This window comes from Centruroides vittatus, unplaced genomic scaffold (assembly GCF_030686945.1).
Source record: "Centruroides vittatus isolate TY-2023 unplaced genomic scaffold, ASM3068694v2 contig_367, whole genome shotgun sequence".
NCBI classification, from domain to species: Eukaryota; Metazoa; Arthropoda; class Arachnida; order Scorpiones; family Buthidae; genus Centruroides; species Centruroides vittatus.
The window spans coordinates 724,905-752,065 of record NW_027122190.1 but is presented as its reverse complement, the minus strand read 5'-3'; the positions used below and the strand labels follow the sequence as shown (position 1 = coordinate 752,065).

Genomic DNA, 27,161 nt, shown 5'->3' with positions numbered 1-27,161 from the left:
TACTAACCCTGAGAGGATAACGCTCTGACATTAACCACGAACTGCTCCAACGGAGTAGCCATTTTGGTTTCTATGGTTACGGTGTCGACTGGCTCCCTCTTTCGGCAATTATCGATAGTGCACTGGATTTTTTTTATTTTTTAATTTTTTTTTCTTTGGGGAAGTTGGGGAGAAGATGGCGAACTTCGAGGACGAACCTAGGTATAATTTTCGCTTATGTACGAGTTTTAATTTCAATTTTAGAACGTTTCTAGCGCGTACGATGGATTTTAATGTGTTTAAACCCGTGTACGAGATGGAATTAGCTTTATGGAAGTTAATTTTAGTCGAGTTTTCTAAGCCTAAAAGTTTGCTGAGGAATTGCAGTTTTTTACTTTGATTAAAACTTATTTGAAATTAAATGCTATCGCCTTCGATTTGAATTTAGTCGGTTGTAGTTTATTTCGTTTACTGTTTTACCTTTTGTGAATTCGTTAGACTCTTATGTAAACAGATTTTTGCAGGAAGAAGGGTTTTAAGCCAAAGAAATATTTAATTTAAATTATATTTTTGTGTCATTTATTTTATGAATGTTTAAATAATACATTGCAATATGTAATGTACACTATATAATACACAGCAATGTATAATGTACAGTGCATGATGAATGGCAATGTGTGATGTACTGTACAATACATAATACACAGCAATGTGTATTATATATCATACAGTACGTAATATATAGCAATGTATAATGTACAGTGCGTGAAACACGGCAATGTACAGTGATACCTCGGTTTTCTTCGATAATCTGTCCGAAAACAATTGGCAAAATCTGAAACCCAGGCAATTATTTCCGTATGAATCGATGTAAATCCAATTAATTTGTTCTAGACATTCCAAAATAAATACCAAAAACACGTTTTATAGAGAATAAACATAGTGTTTAAATACTAAAAACAATAAGAAATTAATATAAAATGAATATAAAATACTAATGTAAAGAACAAATGAACATTTAACATTGCATTCGAAGTACTGCTGGCTCTGAAAACTTTGGTTCTGTGATGGAGCTAAAAGATAAGTAAAGCAATGGAATTGGCTAGATACACAGATGCCACACTGAGCAGAAAAACATGCATTGCCCTTTGTTTTTGCGAAATTAACAGCGAGGTCATGTGGGCATGCCGACAAAAATGGAGACAAATTTTTTGCAGAAAAAAAAACAACGAAAACCGAAACCGACAATAACCAAAGTTGACGAAAACCGAGGTATTACTGTATAATATACAGTGCAATATACAGCAATGTATAATATATAATATACAGTTTAATACATAGCAATATATAATATACAATATGTACAGTACAGTTAATATACAATATATACATAATATAATGATACAATTGAATGATTTGTGTTTTTTTGATAATTCATTCTGTGAAACTTTATAGTAGTTTGCTCGAAAAGGAATTGGTTTTACGGTATTTTAGAGTCAATTATGCAAAATTTGACAAATGGATATGTTGTGCTGAGAAGATAATTTTGCTGCTATCACTTTTGTATTGTATACTTTGACCTTGAAAGTGATTAGAGTAAATTCTTAAGTCTCAGCTGGTGAATGTCTGGAGTAGTATTAGAAGAAGAAACCGTTGTCGATGGTTTAGGAATGTCATTTATTGCATTCGGAAGTTCTGTTAGTCGAAATTGGTGAGTTGATAACTAATATTTAATCAGAACGTGATGATGATTAGAAACGGCACACACGCTAATGGATTTAAATTATGTTGGTTTAATGTGAAAACTTCTAATTTCTTCCTGTTTACATACTTAAAAGTAATTAATTATCAAACAAATAGTTTCATTCTGCTTTTTTCAGGAGTGCAGAAAAAGTTTAATACAGTTAACACTTCCATATTCGAACTAATGTGAATGGGAGTGATATGCATAAGGAAGTGTGATAATTTTGAAATAAGACTATAATATGTATGCCTACTGTATGTATAAAACATGTTTATTTTGATTTTGATACTTATTTTTGACATTTACAATTAATTTTGAAAGTATTGTGTTAAAGTTGTTTACTTTGTTCTTCTCGTTTGGCTGACAAGCTACTACATTACACCAGAGTCTCATAATTATCATATCAGTGTAGATGATTGTGCTCTTCTGTGAACTTCAAGGCAACATTAATAAAAACACTCTTTTTTAGATGTACACACTACAGCATGGAAAGAAAGATTCAGAGTAGTGTGCAATATTTTTGAAAATTTTTGGTTGCCTTTGATCAGTTGGAACGTGGGAGTGTCTACTGTATTAATAAAATTGTCTTAGTATTTTCTAGCCAGTTGGCTAATCAGCAGAGGCAGTAAAGTTTAAACATTTGTACACTGCATAAAATTCCATTACTTTTAAAACAATAGACATTTAAGAATGCTTGAAAAATTAAATATGATACAGACCAAATCTATAGGAATATTTAATTGTATTAATCTTCCAATTTTGCATTTAAAATTTTGATAATATTTGCTTACCATATTATTAATATAATATGTATATATGAGGGTATATTTAAAAGTTCACAACTTTTCCTAGAAGGAAAGAAATTTGACAAAGATATTTTATTCAACATAATCATCCCTCAATTCTACCTACTTATTGAAATTATTCCTCCAATTTTTTAGCCCTTATAAAAAGGAAGAACCCTCCTAGCCCTGACTGCCTGATCAGAAGCATATTTAATCCTCTAGGTATTCCTTTAAAGCTAGGAAAGAAGATAATCCAAAAGAGTGAGAACCAGTAAATAGGCTGGATAGTCCAATAATTTGAACCCCAGATCCTTGATTTTTTTTGTGGTTCGAAGGACTGTGTAGACAGGGACATTGTTTTGTAGAAAGAGCACATCTTAACTCAATTTTTTCTACCATTTTTGTCAAAACTTCTTGCAATTCATCACATCATGGATTTCATCCACATTTTCATTTGTTGTTGCATAAATGGGTGGATCATTTAGAGCTTGACTTATCTATTATTTCAAAATGGCCAAATAAGAAATGTACCACTCATTTCTTCACTATTTTTGTGGAAAGCATAAGTCCTACTCTAGAGACACTAGCATCTCAGAGGAGAAAGGAATGAATCATCTATATTCCTTTCCCCTACAGGAATAAAAACTTCATGACCGCACACTTCTCAATGTTACTGAATTCCAATGCAGCTGTCATGAATTAAAATGTCAAAGTAAGCAAGCTAATGGTCATAATGAATTCTTATGGTGCTTTTGCTCTCAGGTATGGATAAAGCTCAAATTTTTCAGCACTCCCTTGTATATGCATATTAATAGAAAGTTGAATCTCATAGATAGTAATGATAATGATTCTTATTAAAGAAAATGATTCAGCATTAAATAAGTAATGAAATGTAGACATTTTCACATTTGTCTTTCTTTTCTTATTGTATATTTTTTGTGTTTATATTAGCTTTTTTATGCATGTATGTTTTTATCGTATGGACTTTTTGCTTTTAATGTTTTCTTTGGGGGCAGTCATTTCTTGTCTACAAAATTAATAACACAGTTGTCTATCTGAATTACAGAAAGGATTTATTTACACGAATACTTTCAACATCATATAACTGTCCTCTTCTGGCAGTATTATCAAACACAGAGAACAAATTACTTTAAAAATGTTCTGTTTATTGTACTATTTGTATTTCACTTTTCAAATAGTAGTATTCTGTTCTCTGTGTATGATGATATTGTATGAAGAGGACAATTATAAACTGTCCAAAGTACTTGTGTAAGTAAATCTTTTCTGTAACACTGATAGACAGTTGTGTTGTTAATTTCATAATAGGCCCTATTGCTTGGCAGGGAATGTCTCTAAATTTTCACTCTCTTGTTTATTATGGTATTACCAAGTATTTATAACAATAAACATAAACATACTAAGAGTTTTTAATTAATTCATATTATTCCTGTTTTATTTAACTCCTTCAGAATTAATTTTTTGTTGTGATATGTTACATTTTTTCAGTAAGTATGACCACACACCTTATTCTTCTGAGAAACTACTTTATTCAAAGAAACGTTTTCAACCTGATCAACAGGCCATCGTCAGATTTTAAACTCCCTGGAACCATTATAATTGGTCATTATTCGAACTCATGTGTGATGAATTCAAATACTTTCTAATATTTTGTTAAAAACTAAAAATATACAAAGATAACTAACAATATAAATACAAACAAAACGAAATAAAATAACATAAAATACAATAATACATATATGTTAACAGAATGTTAAAAGTGCATTAAGGATTAGATTCTAATGAGCTATTCCTGATCATATATTTCCATGCTGATGATAATCCTGTGGCATCCTTGTAATTTAAACATTTGCCCGTAAGATTGGATTTATATATTTCAAATTTCTGTAAACTTATGCCAGAGTTGGTGACTGCATCTGTTTAATAATCTTTGCTTCATTTCATTCTACTACTGAACCATTTGCTTGTACTATTCTAGATAGTCACATAGAACAGTACCCTTTGTTCACATTGTAAATATGTTATGTTTTATCTTTTGCTGAGATTTCTGGTGGTGACACCTATGTATTATTTGTTCATGTGTAATTGATCATTCTTATAAGGTATCTTGTATATCCTGGCTGTTCTTCTTGATCTTATCCTTGTCATTCCCAAGCAAGTTATAGACTGTGGGCACTCTTTTGTAAATTAATCTTGTGTTCCTGTATTCTGCAATCAGTAGTAGAACATAGCATTGCTGTTGATACTTTTCTTTGTTGTTTTTCTTGAATTTGAGTAAGAGCAGATTAATCTCTTGATGATATTGTTCCAAATCCCAATGTCATAGCAACAGCCCTAATCCTATCCAATTCTTATAATCTGTCATACACATTGGGGCAATATTTGAATGTCCTTCTAATTAGAGTCCTAAATGCTGAAAGTTTATATGTATGCAGATCATTGGAATAGGAAGGAATGTTTAGTGGGTCGTGCGTGGGCTTTATAAATACTTTCATGCTTAAGAAATCATCATTGAATAAAATGCCACTGTCCGAAAAATGCACACCCTTATTACTAACTTGTTCTAATTTAAGTTTTAAATCTTAGTTGTTGGAATTTGTCTCATTCAAAACTGTTGTATTCTACTATCATTCTTCCATAAAATGAATACATCATCCACATATAATTTGTACAAGTATATCATCTCTAAAACTCCTAATAGTAATCCATTCTAACCTACGTATAACTAACTCATACAGTAAGCCAGATATCAGGATGCCCAAAGGAAATTCTTTTGTTTATATATTTTACCTTCAAAGCTGAAGAATGATTGAAAACATATATCAGATTTGCAAGTAGCTCTATATCTTTGGGAAAGACCAACACATGTGGGTTCAATTGGGTCAAGGTGTCAATTAAAGCATTTTAGCATGACTCCAATTTTATAGATGGATACAAATTTTCAAAGTCCATGACTGATCTAATCTCTTCATTCAGTAATGATATGACTTGGAGCTCAGATATTATTAAGTTTTGTGAGTTCCTTGTGATAAAGCAGTTATTACCAATCAGCTCTGTTAAATATCCAGGTAGTCATAGTTTATAAGTCAGACCTTTACACTTTTCAACTACTAGTCTAATTTTTTTGCTATTTTAATGCATTTTTGCAAAGCCAAATAATCTAGGTACTGTGATGTGAGATCCTTTGAGAAAAGGGAAGAATGAGGAAATGGGTGATCTCCCCAGTATCTTGACTTTTCTGTCCAACGTATCCACTATGTTGTGATTAATTCTTTCACACTCAGTTTTCTCTATATACCCTTCCAATTCCTTGTTGTACCAATGTTTTTTCATTAATTATTGGAAGTGAGGTGTATTGAATGATTTAATCATTTGTTTACTTACACAATATGAGTGCATTCTATTAATCAAAAAATTTATGTAGAATAGTTCAAAAATATGAAACGAGAGCAATCATATGTTATTGCATATTACAGTTTTTAAAATAATTTTCAGTTGTTTTCTATTGTTTTGTCTTTTAAGCATACACAGGTCTCTTGGATGACAAAACGGCAAAATTAACTTGTAGTAGGTATTATCATTCATCATCAAAACATTTGATAATTAATGACCTTATGTGATTAATATGATGATTGCATGTTTACATTTATTTTGTCAAAGAATTGTTTTACTTTTTATTTATTTGATATATATTTTTTATCTAAATTATTTAGATGCTTTTAAATTTTTAATAATTGGAATTTTTTGCAAGTTTCATTTGATTTGATTAAACTTTTTTGCAGAAGTGAGTATTTGGATGATGATTGCCAAAGACAATTGAAAACATTAATTATCATTTTATTTTAGAAATTATTATTATATTTTCTTTTGCTAATGAATAAATTTTATCCAGCGACTATGGATTTAATAATTTAATTTATGTTAAAAAACAAAAAGGATTATAGCTCTTGAAATGAAGATTAACTCTGTGTTGAGTAAAAAGAGATTAAAACTTTTTAAAATGAAGTAATGCTTATTATTTTTTTAATATTTAATATCTTGAGATTAAAAAAAACCTTAAGTTATTTAAATGTATTTGCTATTTAATATTTATTTGAATTTAAATTAAAGAGCTGACTTAAAATGGATATAATTAATTGAAAATGAAAGATAAAACTCCAAGATTAATCTTTCATTTTCAATTAATTATATCCATTTTAAGTCAGCTCTTTAATTTAAATTTAAATAAATATTTAAGTTTCTTGTTTTAGAACTTTTGAGAACTTTTAAAAGCTTGCCCTATTTTTTCTTATCAGTTTGTTACAAATAAACAAAAACATTAAAATAATTTAATGCTATTTATTTTTCTTTCTTTCATTACTTTAAGTATTGTTTACCAATACTTAAAAAAAATTTTTCTAGGAAGCTGGCCAAAAATAAATTGCCGATAATAAAGATTTTTTTCTTTCAGATATTTTAGATTGAAATTTTATAATCAGTTAGAATTGTATTTATAGCAGACTAATTCTTTTGTAGTAGAATCAAATGCATACATTTCATATTTTATTTTTTTTTTTGAAATAATTTATTGATTTTAAAATCCAGCTTTATAAAATATACAGGGTGAGCCAAAATGCCTGTCACTTACACAGATATGTGACACAAGGTGGTTAAGACCATAAGACCATTGGGCAGCAGTCCAGATCGTTAGTCATATGCTGACTTAATGTGGTAAAAGAAAACCCCATTTTGTGTGATTACTCTTAAAGTGATTCCTTAAGTAAACATTCAACAATACTACTTCAGCATATGTTTATTGAATGTCTTCCTAATTGATTATTCTTCTGAAGTGTAACAGGACTTTCTGTAAACATTTATTAGACAACAAATTAGACATTTCTTAAACAATATGCTTCACAAACTGGTAGTCAGTATTTTAAATCTCTCTCAAACCTTTACCAGCAAAATTATCTGTTAAAAACTATTTTCCCAGCCGTCTAAGCAGCACCTTCAAGATATAACAGATAAAGAAAAGTATTGTAGGATTATATGGTTGCTTAGACGGCTATAAACATTTTAATGAATAATTGTAAAGGTGTAAGAGTGATTTAATGAAAGTTCTTAACAGTTCTCATCACCTGTAATTAAAAAAATCTCATATGGTATAATTTTATAGAATGACATGGCTTTTTGGCACACTATGTAAATCACAAATTAATTAAGTATATTTTTACAAATTTTTTAATCTGCCTTATATTTATTTCTTGAAATATCAAGTAAATAGCTTAAAAAGTTTGCCTAGTTTGTGAATTCCTACATTTAGTGTTTGCCAAAACTAAAGTTGATTATAAAATTAATGTTTTAACTTTATCTCCTTTGAATTTAATTTTTTGTGCTAGTTCTAAGCTGACTTATATTCAAATAGTTCATCAATTTCATTAATTATATTTAAATTCACAAACAAAAAAACATCGAAAAATCTCAAGGAGTCAGAAAATATGTTTAATATTAACATTTTTACTTTCCAGGCTGTTATACAGAGAAAAAGTATAGTGGTCCAGCAAAAAATTACCCCCACAGATTTTTGCATTTTTAGACTTAGGACACCTTGGAATATTGAGAAATGCAAAAAAAATTGGAAGTAATTTCTATATGTATGAATGTTAGTGTATATGGCACGATTTTGTTTACCCTGTTTGAAGCTTAATAACTCCTGAGCTTTTTGTTAAAAATTTCTGAAATTTTGCAGGGAAGTTTGTTTATTGGGGGATTGTTGATATTAAATTTTGGTGATTAACAGTTGAGGGGGTGGGGAGATAATGTGGGTCGTGTGTATCCCGTAGGGTCGGACTTCTTGACAATTTTACTGGTTATTGGCATTTACAATTTTTTATGAAACCCATCTCTACCCTCAAAATTAATCTTTTTGCCATTTTATAATAATTAAAAATATTAAAAGTTTTTTTAAAAATAAAATATAAAATAATGTAACAGGTGGCACCACCACAAATTTTAAATGTTACCAGGAAAGTTGAGCAACTCTATATCCAATCTCCCTCACCAATTCTTTAATTACTTTCTTATCCAATACACACCTGGCAATTCTTCTTATCCACCTGTACACACAAATATTATGTGTACAGGTGAAAAAGAAAGATTGTTTTTTTTCTGAATAAGACTTCCTCTTTTTGCAGAAATGAAAACACCAGTATAATAAACCCTAATAATATGCTAAGTTCTAAGTAGACAATAATATAACAAAAATAGTACAAAATGACATAAAGGCAATTGAATTAAAAAAGATACAGAATTGGCAAAAGTGGTACTGGTAATAATTTTATAGGTTTGACTAGTCCTGCAATGGAGTGGCTTGATAGTGAAAGACAGGGACCACCTCTGAAAAGTTCCTGGAGATTTTTTGACCCATTCAGATTCATTTCCCAGTCCCAAGCATGGTAGTTGCCATTTTAATTGCTCATCCATTGAGTCATCCATTCATATGTTTAATAATAATCGAAAGTTAGTAAAGATATAGAAAATAAGAATTCTTTCATAATAAAATATTTTTTTTTATAAATTCTCAACAAGGAGTTGTCCTTGTTTTCATTCTAAGATTACTAAAACTGTTTTAAGACTTATAGTAATTTTTAGTGATGTAACGAATATTCGGTTACTACCCGGTATTCGGCCTATTTTTTACTATTCGGCCGAATATCGAATACCTGAAAGCAGGAGTAAGAAATAACAAAAACACAGTAAATTAATCATTTTGGTAACTTTTATTAATGCTGAACATTAAACTATAATTATTAAAGTTAATAAGAAATAGTTATTATTAAATTAAATTATCTCATAATTAAATAATAATATAGCCTTTATCTAGCCTGATATCTTATGGCATTGATGGCGTGTAGGTTAGAATGTATCGAGCATTAATGTTATTGTTTAGTTAATTATGTTATATTCGTATTCACTTATATTTTAATATTTTTTACGATATTTTAAAACATTTTATTGAAACTTATCGTATTTAATAAAAGAATTATTTATCTATTTTGTAGAAGATGAGTAACTAATATATAATTTATTTTATATATAAAGCAAAGAATGAGCATTTCTCATTATATACAAAAGATAACATTTGAAATCATGTTAATTTTAAAAATATTGACAAAAACAATAGCAACAAAATATCACAAAACTTCACAAATAGAAACCCCCAATAATATGTTTGAACTGTTCCACAACTGGGGAAAAACTAGACCATATGTCCCCACTAAAGTATATTTTTAGGGTACTATTCAGTCTACAAATACGTAGTAAAAACAAAATTTTAGTGCTTAATTAAAGAGTTAAAAAGATCGATTGCAAATAAAATAACTCATAAGTTATAACTTACATCTAAATACCAACAACTGCCGAATCATATCAAGCTATTTATGGCTATTACATAAATTATAAACCAATTTGGCACTAGAGGTAGATGTTAGGCTCCATCTCATATTAACTTTAATAATTATAATTTAATTAATTAATTTAAATAGTTTAGACCTACTGGAAGAAAAAATCATAGTGACAGCGGGCCAATAGAGAGCAGGGTGCGCGATTCTTGCCATAATGTGGTTTGTGCGCCAATTTTTGTATGTCCGTTAATCAAGCAGAATATTTGGTATTAGGCTGAGGCTGAAATATGCTATTCGTTACATCACTACTAATTTTATCATTTCATTATACTTTATATTTTATATAATGTACAGTGTAATACATAGTATAGATATAATAGTGTGTGTAATAATAGCATATAACAAGAAACGTCTTGAGTATCCTATGTTATATTTACTTGATACATTCCTTAACAGTGTTTTAGATTATAAAAACTTTTTTTTTTAATTCTCAACTTAATATTATGACAAGTTTATTTAACATTATCTAAGTTCATTAGATACCTAACATAGAAGCATGGTGGAACAAATTTGATATAACATGCCATTATAAATTACATTATCATTCATCACATGCATTGCATTGTCTTGTTTTTTTCCTTTCATAACAGTCATTATGCAAGTGTTTTGATTATAGTTTCAATTATATAAAGAGAAGAAATAGTTTTTAAGACATGACTAAGTACTTTCAAATGAATTTAAAAGACAATTTTATCTTTTATATTTATCTAATAAATCAATTTTCAAAAAAGGGATGAGACTGCACGGACAATAATGATAATAATAACAACAACAACAATACATTTTTCTGTTTTGCCTCGACTTTGGTCTAGCGCAGTGTTTCTCAAACTTTTTGAACCGCGACCCCCCTTCTGCACTTAAAAATTTCAAAGGACCCCCGAAGAATAAGTATGTGTCGAAAAACATCCCGGAGGCAGGGAGTTAGGCTCATATTTAAATATTTATATTATTTGTGTGTGCAATTTATTTAAGTAAAAATTATTTTATATATTTTTCATTTCTATTATTTCAAAACATGAATCCATAGTAAATTTATAAAATATTTGAAAAAATTGATCTGCCATCAATTTTTCAGCGACCCCCCCCCCAAATATTTTTCACGACCCCTTTGGGGGTTGCGACCCCCACTTTGAGAATCACTGGTCTAGCGTAACACTAGGCATCAGTATATATGCTGTGTAGGACACTCCATTTAAGCAATAATGGTAACATGGATCTAATTTTAATGCTTGCAGATTGGATTGTTTTTCACGTTTATGAATTTATTATAGAGGAAAGGTAATTTTTTTTAACTTTGACGAAATGCATGATTTCCTGCTTCTTCATGCATAAAATCTTAACTTTGTAATTTAATTTAATCAGAAAATAATGAAAACAAGTATTAGTTTCTGTAGATAATCAATAACACAGAACATAATTTAAATATTAATTCTGTTCTGCTTAATGGCCATAATTATTCAATTCAATTTTCAATTCAATTCAATTCAAAATTTATTCGTAATAAGGCGATAGCCAGTTACAAAGGATGTTTTTGACAACAATCGCTTATTATTAATGTTAAAAAATACACTAGCAACACAAGTCAAACCAAGCATTATATTCCACATTTAGTTACCAATTATAATTATTTTAATAACATCAATTTAAAGTGATTTCAACCTATACTGCAACTGGTAACTTTCTTCATACACATGGTTCTATAACATACAATACCATTAATTTATGTTATTTATGTATTCAATGAATTTGTTACATTAAAAATTTGTGGGTATATTTATATAGCCTATAAATTATGTCTATCTTGACTGTATGGAATATTTCATACATAGCTCTTTCATTAGTGCACCTTGTTAACATATGCAAGTCAAGATTGTGTGCCAGTTCCTTTGCATCTTTACATCCACAAAACATACGAAATTTTGAAATTATTTTTTGGCATCTTGGGCAGATACTCTTAGAAAACTCAATGAAATTATTATTAATTAATATTAATTCTTTGTTTATTCTGAGTTGTATGAAAAATCTTTTAACGTTAAAAGCCAGGTTAGTTAACATGTAGTTATTAATAAATGAATACTCAAGAATTATGTTATACCAATCAGTTTTCTCTCTTGTGGATATGTCTTCTATGTCTTGTGATAAAGAGATTTCGAGCACATTTTGTATCAACATTTGGAAATGTTGTTCACTTATTTCAGGTAATCTAGGAATATTTTAATAGAATATCCAAAGCGCTTTAAAATTTGTGCAATTTGTGACACCCAGTTTTTGCTTTGTACCTTAATCAAAGATTTTCGATGCAATTGGTATAATAATACAGTTGAAAGATTTCGAGCGTCTCTTATTTTAAATAAAAATTTCATGTATCTCCTTATTAAGGTAGCACTCAATCTAAACCTGCTTAATTCCAGTCTTAACACGCTACCTGGTGTGTTGTAATCCAGCAAAAAAATCTTGCATACAAACCTATTTTGGATAACTTTTAATTTTTGAAAGTTCGTAAGGCTCCAAATTGGGGCCGCATAGCCAATGGAATTCATTATTATAGAGTTAAACAGCCGGAAATGAACTTGGATGTTCTTTATCTTTGCCCAAAATTCTTCTTAATTAACAGCAATAATCCACCCGCTGGACGACCCTTTTCACACTTCCTCTGAGCTCTGCTGAACAACACCGTGTTTTCACGTTTTAACACCTCCTCGTCTTCTTTATTTAGATTAACAATCCAGGTTTCCGTGAAGCCACATATCATTTGAGATTTTATATGCTCTTTTACTGACTTCCTATGCATTTTCCCCCGGAGACCTTGTATATTCCAAAAACTAATAAATTATTTGTCTCTAACGTTATTAGTATATCTTATAAATGCAAAATTATTATTGCTAACATCGTTGACTCTATCATCCAGACTTATGATAGAGTTTTGAACCAATTGTGGATTATTTCCAATTGAAGCAGGATTAGATGTATTACACCTTATTTCCCCTTCCTTTTCTAACTCTGTAGTCAAACATCTCCTAAAAAATGATTCAATTGGATGATCTTATTTGAGGCAATATCGTACGTATATACTGAGTTATCTTTAATGTAATAATCATCTCGTACTATTATTTTTTTCTTGTTTAACTTTTCTAGTTTAATTCTGGCCTGTAAATGTTTTTTCCTTATCCTCGATCTCCTACATAAATCGGCAGTAAAAATTATTTTTTTCTCATTCTCACCAACTAAATTCGGTTTCGTTCTCCAAAATTCTTTAAGAATTAAATTCCTTATATTTACAGACTCTAGGATTACTTTAACAATAGGTTTATTAATGGCCATAATTATACCGTACTTGTTATTTTGTTCCGAATAATTGTAAAATTTGTAGATTTGGCATTGATTAAAATTATTTAAATTTAAGAGACAGGAATAACTGGTTATTATATTTTTGTATAATAAAATTTAAAATTATAATGATTTTTTTGTGTCGTGGTTTATTTTTATTTCATAAAATGAAATTTTGAACCCTGATATCTATAAACTTTCTTAAAACCAGCATTCGTAAAAGGCTGTTAAAACTAATATTTGTTTATTTAACTTTTCTTGAAAAGTTAAATAAACAAATATATATTTTCTTTTTTTCTAAAAGAAATATATATTCAAGAAAAATCACTGGTTTCAAGCAATTCTCAAGAATAGTAAAGGAAGATATCTACAAATTAGGCAGTTTAAAAAAGTGAGACAACAGTTTCTGCAAATGATGCAATAATACATCTCCCGTAATAGTATCGTTGTCATCAAAGATTGAAAAACTTGAGAATTTATGTTGTTGCTATACTAATTCTTCTTTTACTGCATACACGAATAGTACAATGGGCTTTCAGAATCAACAAGCACAATAGTCAAACTGTTTTATGCAACCGAGCACTAGAAAAAGAATTGTAAACAAAAGTAGAAAACTTCTAAATTTATGACGTCGAAAGTAAATTATCTTATATAAGTTCTCTCTTGTTTTATATATATATAAGTTATTTATACTATTTTCTATTTAAAAACTCAATATCAAAGTAAATCCTTTGATTCAGAACTTGTCAAGATTAATTTTTTTTTCTTACTCTAGTTTTACAATCTTAATTCATTGGTTATTATTTATAAATTTTATTTGCTTTTAGTTACAATATATTTCTATATTTTTAAATATTTTATGATCTTATCTTTAGTCATTTATTTGTGTGTAATATTTATAATTTCAATACATTTAAGAATAAAAACAGAATATTTTATTAGAATTTTCTTACATTAGTTCTTAGAAAGAGGATGAAATAATTTTTAAAGACATTAAAAATATTTAATTATTAACATGTTTTAAAAATAACTAATTATAAAAAAAAGTAGCTGTTTCTATTTTCAGTTGGCAAGTTATTTTTAATGTTTATATATCAGTTAATAAATGTATATAGACACAAAATAAAAGAATTAGTGTAGGTTTTATATAAATTAATATGGAAAAATTACTGTTTAATAATTGATAATACTTTAGATAAGCAAAATTTAAAATTGAAAACAGGATTACATGCTTGAAGAGTATTCAGAAGCTACAATTTTATATGTAAACAAAAATCCTATCACGTACATCATTCATAAATTCTAAAAACAGCGCAGATGTTTCTCTAAATAAGTCATTGATCTGGTTGAAGTACGCTCTTAGCATGCGTAACGTATTTTAATTATTAAGTTCGAACAAGATAATTTTTAATATATTAAGTCGTCGCGAAATCTGTTGATGGAACTATTTCACTAATAAACAAAATATGTTTGTTTAGTTTGTGTTGATTTTTCATTTACTACAGTGTCTGTTTCACATTACAGAAAACAATTATTTACTACAGGTAAACCAGACAGATTAAGTACACTGTTGGTGTTTTTTTTTCAATTTAATAACCATATTTAAATTTATTAGATCATTAATGTTCAAGCAAATATTAGAAATTAATATATTTAATAATTTTTATATCACTTTGAAATTTAATTTATAAACTGTAGTTTATCTCATAGCAACAGTTTGATTAATTTTATAATCCAATATCTTGTTTTAACTTGATATCTGTTGCTTGAGGGTCAACAGGAAGTTAAATTTCAACCAGATTAGGACAGGTGTCTATTCAATTTCCTTTGCGATATTTGACATTTACACATGCCGTCTACTTGTTGATAAATGCAATTTTCTAAACTTCAATTTGAAATGATTCTATTTTGTATATCATTTCTTTGTTAAAAAAACATAAAATCAAAAATTGACTATAAGAGAATTAAGATTTAATATAAATGTTATATAAATTTTTACACTCATCTTTATTAATTTCTTATGGTAAATTAAAACAATAGGCCTAAGCTTGTTATAGATATTAATTTAATACTTTCAAAACTTTTAATAATAATCAATATTTTAAATTATAATTAAATTAGTAAATTTAAATTAATTTAGCAGTATACATGAATATTCTGTCATCTGTAGATAAGTTCGGCTAATTAACTTTTAGAAAAAGAAAATGCTTGGAGCAAGATTGAACTTAATGATAAAATACATATAATCTGATAATATAAATAAAACTTATTAATATATTTTTTTATCATCAAGTCAAAAGTTTTATGACCTTAAAACATTTAAACTTTAATTCAAAAGCAAAGTTGCCAATTAATTAATATAGCATTATATATGTTTAGTTTTTCAAGTAATAATATGTAGCAACTGTAATTAAATAAAATAATATAACTGTTATAAATTTTGGCCATTTGTTTTAACTGCTTACAAAAACTTGTTCTAATCAATCATGCTCTATTTTAATTGTATTGCTATAATTTTGTCTTGATAAACCTGCAGGAGGCAATTTGAAAGAGGATATGAGTTATGTGATGGAAAGGTTGAATTAGGTGCCAATTTTAAATTGCAATTATAAACTTATCCGACGACTTTTCTTTTGTGTGCCATAGACACATTCGTCTACCGTCTTGATTTTTCTCAAAATCACAAATTCCTATTCATTTTCTGTACGTTCAATCAAAGATTTGAATTGGATAGACATTTCTGTTTGAATTTGTATCTCAATAGCTGATAAATTTCCTGTAGTTATCCCTTTATCTATATAATTACATCATTTCAGAGAACTTCAAGGCATTTGCCACAATAATTGTCATCCTAATAAGCTTTAAACTCATTGATTTTTTCATCATTGTAAAGTGAATTTTGACAACTAAAACTAAATGCAAACATTTAAAACAATAGCCCTAACTTGTTTATGCAATAATTAGTTTTGTTTATGTATGACAGCATTACTTTCTGCCATTAACTTTTTGTTAACAAAATCAAAACTAAAGATGGCATTGTTACAGTTTTAGTTTATTTGCTTCATTTTTTAAACTCTAATGTACAAATTTGTTTTGTCTGATTTAAATTATTATTAAATAATTTTCACGTTAGAAGACAGTAGTAACCCTTGTTAATTTAAAGCTGGAACTATCTTCTAAATACTAAAATTTACACCTTTCTCTCACATTCCAGCATTCACTGATTAAAAATGAATGTTTTCAGCTACCTTCAATGGCCTGCATCAGGTTAAGCAGATTTTATACATCAAAGAAAAACAGCATTATTCCAAACTTTGAACCTTCTATAGACATTCAACGTAGAATCTGCTTAAAGAGTTGTGTTAAGCTTAGTTTATAGACAGCAAATCATGTGTGAAAATTTGAAAGAGAAATGATTACTACATTTGCAATGTCATCTTTTCCAACAAATTTTTCTGTTTTGTGAAACACAATTGCATTTTAGTGAAAAATATTTAATGTTGATCAAACTGATGAATTTCTGGAGATAAAAGAGAAATTTGAATGAAGCAGCTATGAATATACTTTCTAATTATATTCTTATGATTGTTGAAATTATTTTTAAGATTTTTTTCAATAAATAAACAGACAAAGTAAGCTTAAAAAAACAATTTATTATCAACTGCAATTTTGTGTTAATGATGATTGCTATATTAGCATATGATTGTTCATTTCTCTGTTTTTATTTTGCAAAATAGCAGTAAGAATTAAATTTGCTATGTGAAAATAAATCTTTCTTCACAGTCTGCTTTCATTAATAAATATATATTTGAACTAAGCTAGGACTGTATGTTTCAGGGACGTTTCAAATTTGGTAGTATATTTTAGTATTTAAATCATTAAGTTGATAATTATTGAAAATATAATTGTGGTTATATCTGTTGCATCTACAGAAAGAGCATTTTTACTGCTATCTGGAATCTATAACCGGTGTGTAACACGTATACACCATATAAATACAGTGCGGTTGACAAACGTTTTCGAGCTATCACTTCGCTCTTCCTCGGGTCAACTGGTTTCCCGGATGGAGTGTACGTTGCTTGGTGGGATCAGGTGTCTTTTCTTTCCGGTGAATTGTGTCCTCCCGCCATTAAAACTAGAGCATTTTTAGTTAAAATTGATCAAGAATTACATTCAAACATGTTAAGAGACTTTCTTCACTTTCAATCTGTTTATTGAAAGGGATATTGCTGTGGAACTGGATTTGTTTTCTATAATTGATAAATTTCAGCCCTCGGGCTAACGCCTTCAGCCCTTAGCCCGAGATATCTCGGGCTAAGGGCTGAAGGCGTTAATTTAGCACTGTTAAAAGCAGGGAAAGCAGTTTTGTAAATGAATTTTTGTACACTGTCATGGGTGCTCCAGAAGTTGATGTATACAGTAGAGTAGAATTAATGAAAGTTTTATTTCCATTCTAGCAATATTCTAGAGTATGTATCACTGTAGGGTACATTCCTCAAAATGGTTTTTAAATTAAGAACATTAAATAATTTTACTATTAATTTCATCATAGATCATTTTGAATTAATAACATTAGCCTTTTTTTTTTTTACATTTTCAATATGTGTGTCGTCCCAGAAGTATCCAACCTGATGTATAGATGGTGTTAGTTTGAAAAAATTACTGTGGTCGAAAGTACCAACCTTATAAAGCTTAAGTTTGAAGTTTGAGGATGCTACATTGTTTAGTATTCGTTTGACAGCCTTCAATAGTAAACAATCTCAGTGAATTTGTAAACATGGAAAAATTGGTCATCATTATGTGATACAATACTTTCATTTAAAAGGTCTCAGTCCAACCAATATCAAAGCTGAGCTAGATTCTACTCTGGGGGAGTCTGCTCCCTTGTTTCCAACAATAAAATATTGGGTGGCAGAGTTAAATGAGGCCATACAAGCTGCCAAGACAAACATTGCAGTGGTCAACCAAATGAGGTGACCATACCAGAAATGGTGAAGAAAATCCACAAAATGGTATTAAATGACTGTCGACTCAAAGTGCAAGAGCTAGCAGACATAGTAGGCATTTCAAAAAGTATTTTGATCATCTGTACATCGTATTTTGATTGAAAATTTGGACATGAGAAAGCTTTGCACAAGATGGGTGCCGCATTTGCTCACAATGGAACAAAAACAACGTCATGAGGATGTTTCAGTCAAGTGTTTGGAGATGTTTCTCAGCAATAAAGCCGAGTTTTTGCATTGATTCATGACCATAGATGAAACATGGGTCCATCACTACACATCTGAGACAAAAGAACAGTCGAAATAATATACTGAAAGGAGAGAATCGGCTCCAAAGAAGGTGAAGACAGTTTTATCTACTGGCAAGGTCATGGCATCAGTTTTTTGGGATGTGCATGGGATAATTTTCACTGATTATCTTCAGAAAGGTAAAACAATCAACAGCAAGTATTATGCAAACTTATTGTAGCACTTGAGTGATGAAATCAAGAAAAAATGGCTGCATTTGGTGAAAAAGAAAGTGTTATTTCATCAAGACAACGCACGAGTTTACACATCTGTTATCGCAGTGGCCAAAACCAATGAATTAAGGTCTAATTGCTTTCTCATGCACCCTATTTTGCCAGATTTAGCCCCGTTGGATTATTTTCTCTTTCCAAACTTGAAAAAATGGCTCGGTGGTAAAATATTTGCAAACAGTGAAGAGGTGGAATCTGCAGTTGATGGCTATTTTGAAAAGCTCAATAGTTCTCACTATAAACAGGGTATCAAAGCTATTGAACATTGCTCTGAAAAGTGTATCGAGCTAAAAGGAGACTATGTTGAGAAATAAAGATATGTTTTTCTAAATTTTTTGTCTCTCTTTGTTAGGTTGGGTACTTCTGGGACTACCCCCGTACGATTAAATCTTATATCAAAAGCAAAATTTATGTGGTTAAAATAGTTCCATTGTTTTGTAATGTCACCTGTTTACCTTTATTTACAAAGTGGTTTAAAGGGCAATAAGCTGCTTTCAGTACCTCCTCTTACATATAATGCATCTTGTTGTTACTTTTACATGTAATGATGATCTTACATGTAATGCATCAAATAGTTGTTACTTTTATGAGTATTAAACTTCATAAACAATGAAGTAGTTTGTTTGAATGTTTCAATTGCTATTACATTATAGATAGAATGACTGCTTTTATATTAAAATTAAAATGTTTTTAAAGCAGTTATATATTGTATATCTAACAAAATGGTGCAAGGTGTTCAAAAAGTTACTGTGCAGTGGAAAAAGTTTTAATAAAAGTGAAGGTTTATATGCGATATTACAGTTCCTCCTACAGCAAATGCTGAAAATTCAGGGGAGTGTGACCAGGAGACCTAGCTGGCCAGATTTCACATAAGATTATACAGTTGGCAAAGAAATCTTTTAAAAACTGTAGTCCAAAAATCAGAACATCTATGAGGAAGAATTACCATAAATGGAAATGTGGAACATATGACTTACAGGTCTTGTATGCAATACCATATGTATAAATTTAATGTCATTACAAATTTTTCACTGCTCAGTAACTTTCCAGACACTGTGTATTAGTATACCATATAATGTTATAAAATGGCATATTACAAAATAAAATCCATTAAAAAATCTTATTGTTAGTTCATAATGATTTGTTTACAAGAGTTTTTATTAATAATTAAGTTGCAGTAAGTTCAGATTCTTTTTTCTAGTACCAGCAAAATATCCAATTAACACTTACCATCTCTCTTATAAAGCTTGGAACATTGATAAATCAATTTATAATTTTATTTAATTTCCAACTTTGTATAATAAATCATTTACTGAAAATAATTTAAAGTGCTGAATTTAATCAATTAGTTTCAAATGTTTGGTATAAATATTTTAAGATGCTTATCATTTACTACTAAAATTAAACAATTTAATGAAATTTAGATGATTACAAATATATAGACGATTTAGATGATTAGAAATATTCTACAGTATTTTTACCTCATACTAGATAAAATGTCCTTAACTTTTAAAAGTTAATGTTTATTTTCCTCAGGTAAAAGTGATTAATGCTTAGATATTAATTGAAAATTAATAAAATAATTTTTGGAATGTCTGAAAATTTTCTTATTAAAGCTAAATGATTGCCAGATTACATTGGTCTATATTCCCACTACTGTTAATAATTAAATGCTAAGTATTTTGACCTAGAGGTAGGCATTAGGCATCATATCTTATTAAATTTAATAATTATAATTAAATTAATATTCTGGAAGAAAAGAATTAGCCTGGAGTGGGATTCAAACCTGCAACAGCTGCTTTAACTTTAATCTAGCTATTGGTCTTACGGATGCTTACATTTGTAATTTCTTATTAAGAAATTATAGCTTCTTACATCTAAATGCAATATATTATTCACTAAATATTCTTATTTGTATTATTTTCATTATTAAGAAACTTCATAAAGTATTACTACAGTAAAACCTCAATTTAACAGACTAATTTGGGTTATGGGCTGTCCATTAAATGAATGTTTTACTGAAATCTTTAAGTATTTTTTAATACAAAAATAGGTATTGTGTCTAAATGCTATTGTTCAATGATAAAAGTAAACTATCAGTAATGAATTACTGATTTAAAACATTAAAAGATTAAATTAAGATTGTTTTTTGAATAACTTTTAAGAGAAATAATAATCATTCCTATTAAAATGCCAATATTTTATGGGTTTTATGTACATTTCATTTTTTTATTACATTAAATCGTACGATTTCACTTTATTAAATTAACAATTGTTTATTTTATTATCATTGTTATCACAGTTAGAAAGTGACTTCTTATATCTTTCATAAACTGTAAATGAGATAACAGTCCTTTCAGAGATAAATGCTTTAGTAATAGACTCGTGCAACTAAATTCAATTATGATAAATGCTTTTTCTAGTGATGACTGAAGTTCGAAATACAGTCCAATTTTAAGTTTAAAATATGAATTTTACAATTGATTAATTGCCGATGAAATATTTATTATTTTATTATTAGTAAGGCATTATTGATCTGAAGTATTGAAAAAATAGAAAATATTGTTTTTAATGTTATATTTTTTGTGTAAGTTGTGTATGTATTTATATTATGCATTCATAATAATTATATCAGGTGTCAGTTTAGGAGGAAAACAAGGCACTTTCCATGGGATTTGGTGAAACAATTTTACAAATTATATTCATAAAGTGATTGATATATATATATAGTTTGAACTTCCTCCTTCCAGAAATTTTTCTGCAGATACCAAGACAATTGTACTATACATATATAATGTAAATTTTGAAATTTTCTTGTGAGATCTTTTGTTTCACTCTATATTTAGAAACAAGAAGACTGTGAAGAACTACTGTAATCAAGGTTTCAAAGATATTTCATTGATAAATGTAATCTACAAGTGAGAGTGGGGAAAAATCAATATCCTGAGTACAACTTTATCATTTAAACCAGGATAAGAACAAAGGAATAGAATAGTTTTTAATATAACAGCATAAATTTAAGTTAATGAATTTAAGAATACAAAAATAATAGGAAAAAAAAAGAGTAAAATTATTAAACATGTTAAACAGCATAACATAAATGTCAGTCAGAACATCGTAATTTAAATCACATGATATGGGAATAATAATAATTAGATTTTAGATAAATGCAGTGAGTCTGGTTACAGACATTATTTAAGAAAATTTAGATAGATTTTCAAGTGAAAACATCACAAGATTAATGTTTTATGATCTTTCTAAGATGCACACAATGATTTATTGATGAATAATGTCTCCATTTTCATTAAATTAATTTGCAAAGGGATGTAATAATGTGATCAGTTGCAAGAATAATAATAGATCATTTATTTTAATCATACATATTCATTTTGTGACATAATCACCATTTAGAATGACATGTTTTTTGAATTTTTTAATCCATTTATGCATGAAAAAACATTCTAGACTTTCCTTGATCCATTCCCAGATAGCAGTTTGGACTTAAGCATCCAGTAACAAGCATTGACTTTTTAATGCTGCTTTAAATTTTCAGAACAATCGGAAGTTCAGTGGTGTCAGATTTCAACTGTGAGGAGGATGTAGAATAACCCACAGCTAGGATTTTAAGTATCTTTGCTGTTTGCTGTTTTGCATTAATATAATGCAAGATAAAGATGTTCTTTTTTCTGGTCTTTATCTATAAATAAATCTTTTAAACTCTCATAAGGTTTCATAATACTTTACCGGATTGATTTTTTCTCCTTTTGCCAAGCAAAGAATTCAATCCCTAGTTGCTGCTTTGTATGAAATATGGAAGTGTAACAAAGTTGTGTACATAGATTAGACATTCATAGCTACTAAGTATTTCATGGTTATGTACAGTACTTCTAGCTACATACTTTATGGAACAATACAATAGATCTAATGTATCATTAAACTCTGAAATTTGGCTAATTTTGTAATTGTTTTGTCTGTGATTGTAAAATGTTGTGTTTCTAGATGTATCAGCAACTTATAAATAGTAGCTTCAATACAAAACTATAACTTGGTTGGACAGAGGATTAAATAACTCCTGAAAGAAAGCTTTGCTGCAATTTCCTAACCATTTAATTGCATTTTTTTAACTCTCTCTCTCTCTCTCTCTCTCTGTTCTGCAAGCACTACAGTATCTTTTTAGCAAGCCCATTATAGGTTTGGTTAGGCCCATGACAGGATAGCCGGGTGATGAGAGATATAGTCTGACATAGCCAGATAAACCTCTCAAATTCCTAGGTTTTTTTTTTTTATCTGTCTGGATTTGGTTCCAGGTTTCCAGAGATGCTACCCTAACTGCTCAGCTATCCACCTATAATTTAGTTGCATTAACACAACATACACAAAATTTTTTTTAAGAATCTTTATATATATTCACCTGACAAATCATTCACATATTTACAGCTATCCACATAATAATAATAATAATCTTCATTGGTTAGTAACCTAATTATGACATTCTAATTTATCTATCAATTTTTATCGTAGGTTGTTTAATTTAACATATCTTATCCTGTTTATTATAATATTATCATTTTTTTATTTTTACCTTTATGCTATACTTTTAAAATAAAAGTTAATACCAGAAGTTTTTTTTAAAGTTAAGACACGTTTCATTGGTGTTTAATTTCAATTAACTGTTTTAAATTTAGTTAAGAAATTTTACTTCATAAAATAAAATATCTTTTCTATATAATAGATGATAATTAAGATTCAAATATGTAATAAATTGTGTCTTATACATAAAAATCACTTGTGTTAACTGTGTCTTTAATGAATAAGTTGCTTCATTAATGGCTTATGGACACACTATCGTATGTGCAAACGAACTATTTAGAAGTTACAGAATTAAAAACTGAATTAAAACAGAACATAAATACATAAATTAATGTAAGAAGTATACTACTGTATTCATATTTTTTTTGGCCCATTTTGAATGTTTAATTGAATACATCTAGCATTGTTACTTCAAAGATATTTGATACAATGTTAAGTGAGATTATATTTGAATATTGAAAAGGATTATATTTAATATGGTTCGTTATTTTTTCAGTTTTTACACAAATTTTGATAAATAAAATCTGCCTGCATTATTTAAAATTTAATTGCATTATTTGGATATTAAATGTTATGATTATGTATTAAACCTTCATTTTAAATACATATTTTTTAACTCTGTCCTTTGGATACCAAGAGGACCTTTTTCGGGCCCATATTGGGTTAGGCAAAGCCCATAATGGGGCAACCAGGTGATGAAGGACAGGGCCCAAAACATCCAGGATAGACCATCCCCGAAAAATTCCTGGAGTTTTTCAACTGCCCAGATTTGAACTTTCAAATTTTGATTAAATGTTGTAGAAAATAACATAAAAGTAAATATTGGATTTAATAGGGGAGGAAATTGAAAAACAAAATTTTATTAACTGAAGAGCAGGACTTTGTTTTAGAGAGCAATTGTCAATTTGTATAGAATGGCAGTTATTTATTTTTATTTTTGTTTAAATGCTAACCTGGTTTCATTTTTTGCCTAAATCTTATCATTAATATTAGAAAATGGGGAGGAGGAAAATTAAAATGTGTTTTCTAAAGTCTCCGATGTTTGAAATGAAATTTAGTTGTTAAAAATGCATTAATAAATTGATGACTGGAAATAATTAGTGTAAAATTTCACACTATATTAAATTCTTTATTAGCAGTAATTAAGTTTTAAAAATTAATGATTGTTAAATCTTCTGTTCTTAAATAATAGATTTTAATCATCAGTTTTAAAGTAATTAATTCTAATTAAGATAATTACATGTTAAAACTAAGCTATATGTATATAAGGTCTTATAAAATGAATGCTATCTATTTAAATTATTGTAATTATGTTAATTATTATCTGAGAAGTATGTGATGTACAGTATGCCAATTAATAAAGTAAATGTTAGAGTTTCATCTCCCATCTGTGTTCAAACATCTTGTAGTCTACTGCCTACAAGTGAGAAAGTGTGATAAACAAAAATGGTGACTCTACAATAAGGTGGTTTGTACAGAGTATTCCGCAGTTCAGAAAGACAGAATTACTCATCATTGAGCAACACGAGTAATCTGCAGGAGCTATGGGAGGAGTGACAATGGATTTGCTGTAGCAAATATAGGAAGAATTTCTGTGGATGTGTTCTGTGTAACGCAAGGTGCACCCATTGAGAAATTGTAATGGGCAATAGTGAAACTTGGGACAATTTTTCAATATTTTAATGTATATTATGATGTTCTTAGATAATAATTTAAAATGGTAATACAGTAGAGCGTCGATAAGTGGAACCAATTGGGGACTGGGGTCCTTCCAGTTAATGATTTGTTTCAGTTTCCGACTTTGTACGAAAAAATACATTAACTTGTCCAATGTTCAAATTTTTCTCCGTTGCGTGTCGCTTCGTGTTGAATTTTCGTTGATTTTAAGCCTAACGAAAATTTTTATAATAATCGTCGAGGCTATCGTATCGTTAAAAATTATTTCTGCATTTTGTACAAACAAAATAAATATATTAAAGAATATAAAAAACATGAAAATTATACTTTAGAAGTAAATTTAGTTTCAAAAACATTCGATTCAGCACGACACACAATCCGACTGAAAATCGTTCCACTTTCCGGCCATTCCACTTATCGATGCTCTACTGTATTCTTTTTAGAAGACCAATATATGATGATGATAATTGAATGAAGTGGGAGAATTTTTTTAATTTGAAAAATTTATAAAGAATGGATGAAAGTATCGTATTAATTTTATTTAATTTCTTTTTAATTGCAGTGATTTTCAAGAAGTAGCAATTATACAAGAAATATATGAAGGAGAAAATTCTCATGAAGCTTTTGAGAATGAATTAGAGAGAGCATTAGAAGCCGGTTGTGCCACCATCATAATCGAGCCTTCGCGATTGGGAGAAGAGACGGCACGGTGGATATCCATAGGCAACTGTCTCCACAAAACTGCCGTTTTGATGGGATTCGGATCCATCGCTTCTACGTATCTGTGGCCTGATAAACTTTACATCTGCTGTCCAATGGGTTGTGTTAGTTTCTTCTGTTCAGGATTATATGGTGTATCCTGGCAATTTGATCCCTGTTGCAAATATCAAGTGGAATATAACTCTAAAAAATTAGCAAGACTACCTTTACACACGCTAAATTCTACATCTCCCGTAGTATTGGTGAGACGCGACGACTCAAGACGGAAATTACTGCACACGACGATTAGTTTAATAGCAGTCGCACACTGCGCATGGTTGATATACAAATTGTATAAATAGTAAAAGCTTGTTGTTATATATGACTGTCAAATTATTAAAACAAAGATGTGTTTTTAAATGAAGTCATTGCAACAAATTTGTTATTGTACACTGTTTCAAGTATCCAAATAATTCTGTTTTTTTTTTTTTTTTTGTTTTTTAAATTTTCGTTTGAACTTGATATTACTTTAGAAGCATATCCTCTTATTTGTACTTTAAAGCTTTTAAATCTTTTAATTTCTTGATAGACAAGTAAATCAGTTCTGACTCATTACTTTTCTCTTGCAGAAATGATTTTGTCGACTCATATTTGAACTTTAGAACCTATTAAAACGAAACTATTTTTGTAACTCTGAAAAAAAATTTAGAAATTTGTGATCAAAATACTTTATTCGGCAAAGTTTGGATAGGCTGGAATATCTACTAGATTCATTCTAGTAATTAAAAAAAACGTCGTCGGTTCCAAATTGAAAACACAGCCTATATATTGAAAAAATAATAATAATAATAAAATATTGTACAGTAAAAGTTTTGATGACTAACTATAATATATGGTTGCAGTGCAGAAATTTGTATTTTTTAAATTATTTTTCTTTTGGAGAATTTAACTTCACTATTTTTCACTCAATCCAGCAATACGGGAACGGTATAGATACTGCATTAATATATATATAATTAGAATTTTTATTAAGATTAAATTCAATAAAATTTTAAAAGATTTTATATGAAAACATGTTTTGTAACAGTTAAAATAAAATGAAAATTGATCAGATAAATTTTCCAAACTAGCAAATATTGTTTTAATGTCTTTCAAATGTTCAAAAAGTTTTCTTAGTGATGAAATAAAATGATTTCAGCTAATTAAATGGTTGGTTTACTTTAACTAGTTTGGAGAATTTAAAAAAAAATAATTTTTAGTTTATAATTTATAAATTCAAAAAAACTGTTTGTTTTTACAGAAGTACCAGTATTATTCACACACAACAACATTTTGATCCTAAATAATTTCCAAACATAGAATCAAACAATAAAAGATCA

The 27,161-nt window shown here is 28.6% G+C and overlaps 2 protein-coding genes across 3 annotated transcripts in view; one reads left to right on the top strand and one right to left on the bottom strand.

The window, feature by feature from the left end:
• CSN3 (COP9 signalosome subunit 3) overlaps window positions 1–142 on the bottom strand; it is a 34,858-nt gene extending 34,716 nt beyond the window's left edge. For both annotated transcript variants that reach the window (XM_067270280.1, XM_067270279.1), the window contains exon 1: window positions 8–142. In XM_067270280.1, the coding sequence (XP_067126381.1) occupies window positions 8–62 (55 nt within the window). In that variant the 5' untranslated portion in view covers window positions 63–142. The remainder of the gene's footprint in view (window positions 1–7) is intronic.
• Window positions 57–26,206, top strand: LOC136975248 (transmembrane protein 11, mitochondrial-like). The gene is made up of 2 exons (XM_067270281.1): window positions 57–201; window positions 25,646–26,206. Exons 1-2 carry the CDS (start codon window positions 176–178, stop codon window positions 26,142–26,144), a joined length of 525 nt encoding a protein of 174 aa, XP_067126382.1. The 5' UTR covers window positions 57–175; the 3' UTR covers window positions 26,145–26,206.
• The last annotated feature ends 955 nt before the right edge of the window (window positions 26,207–27,161 follow it).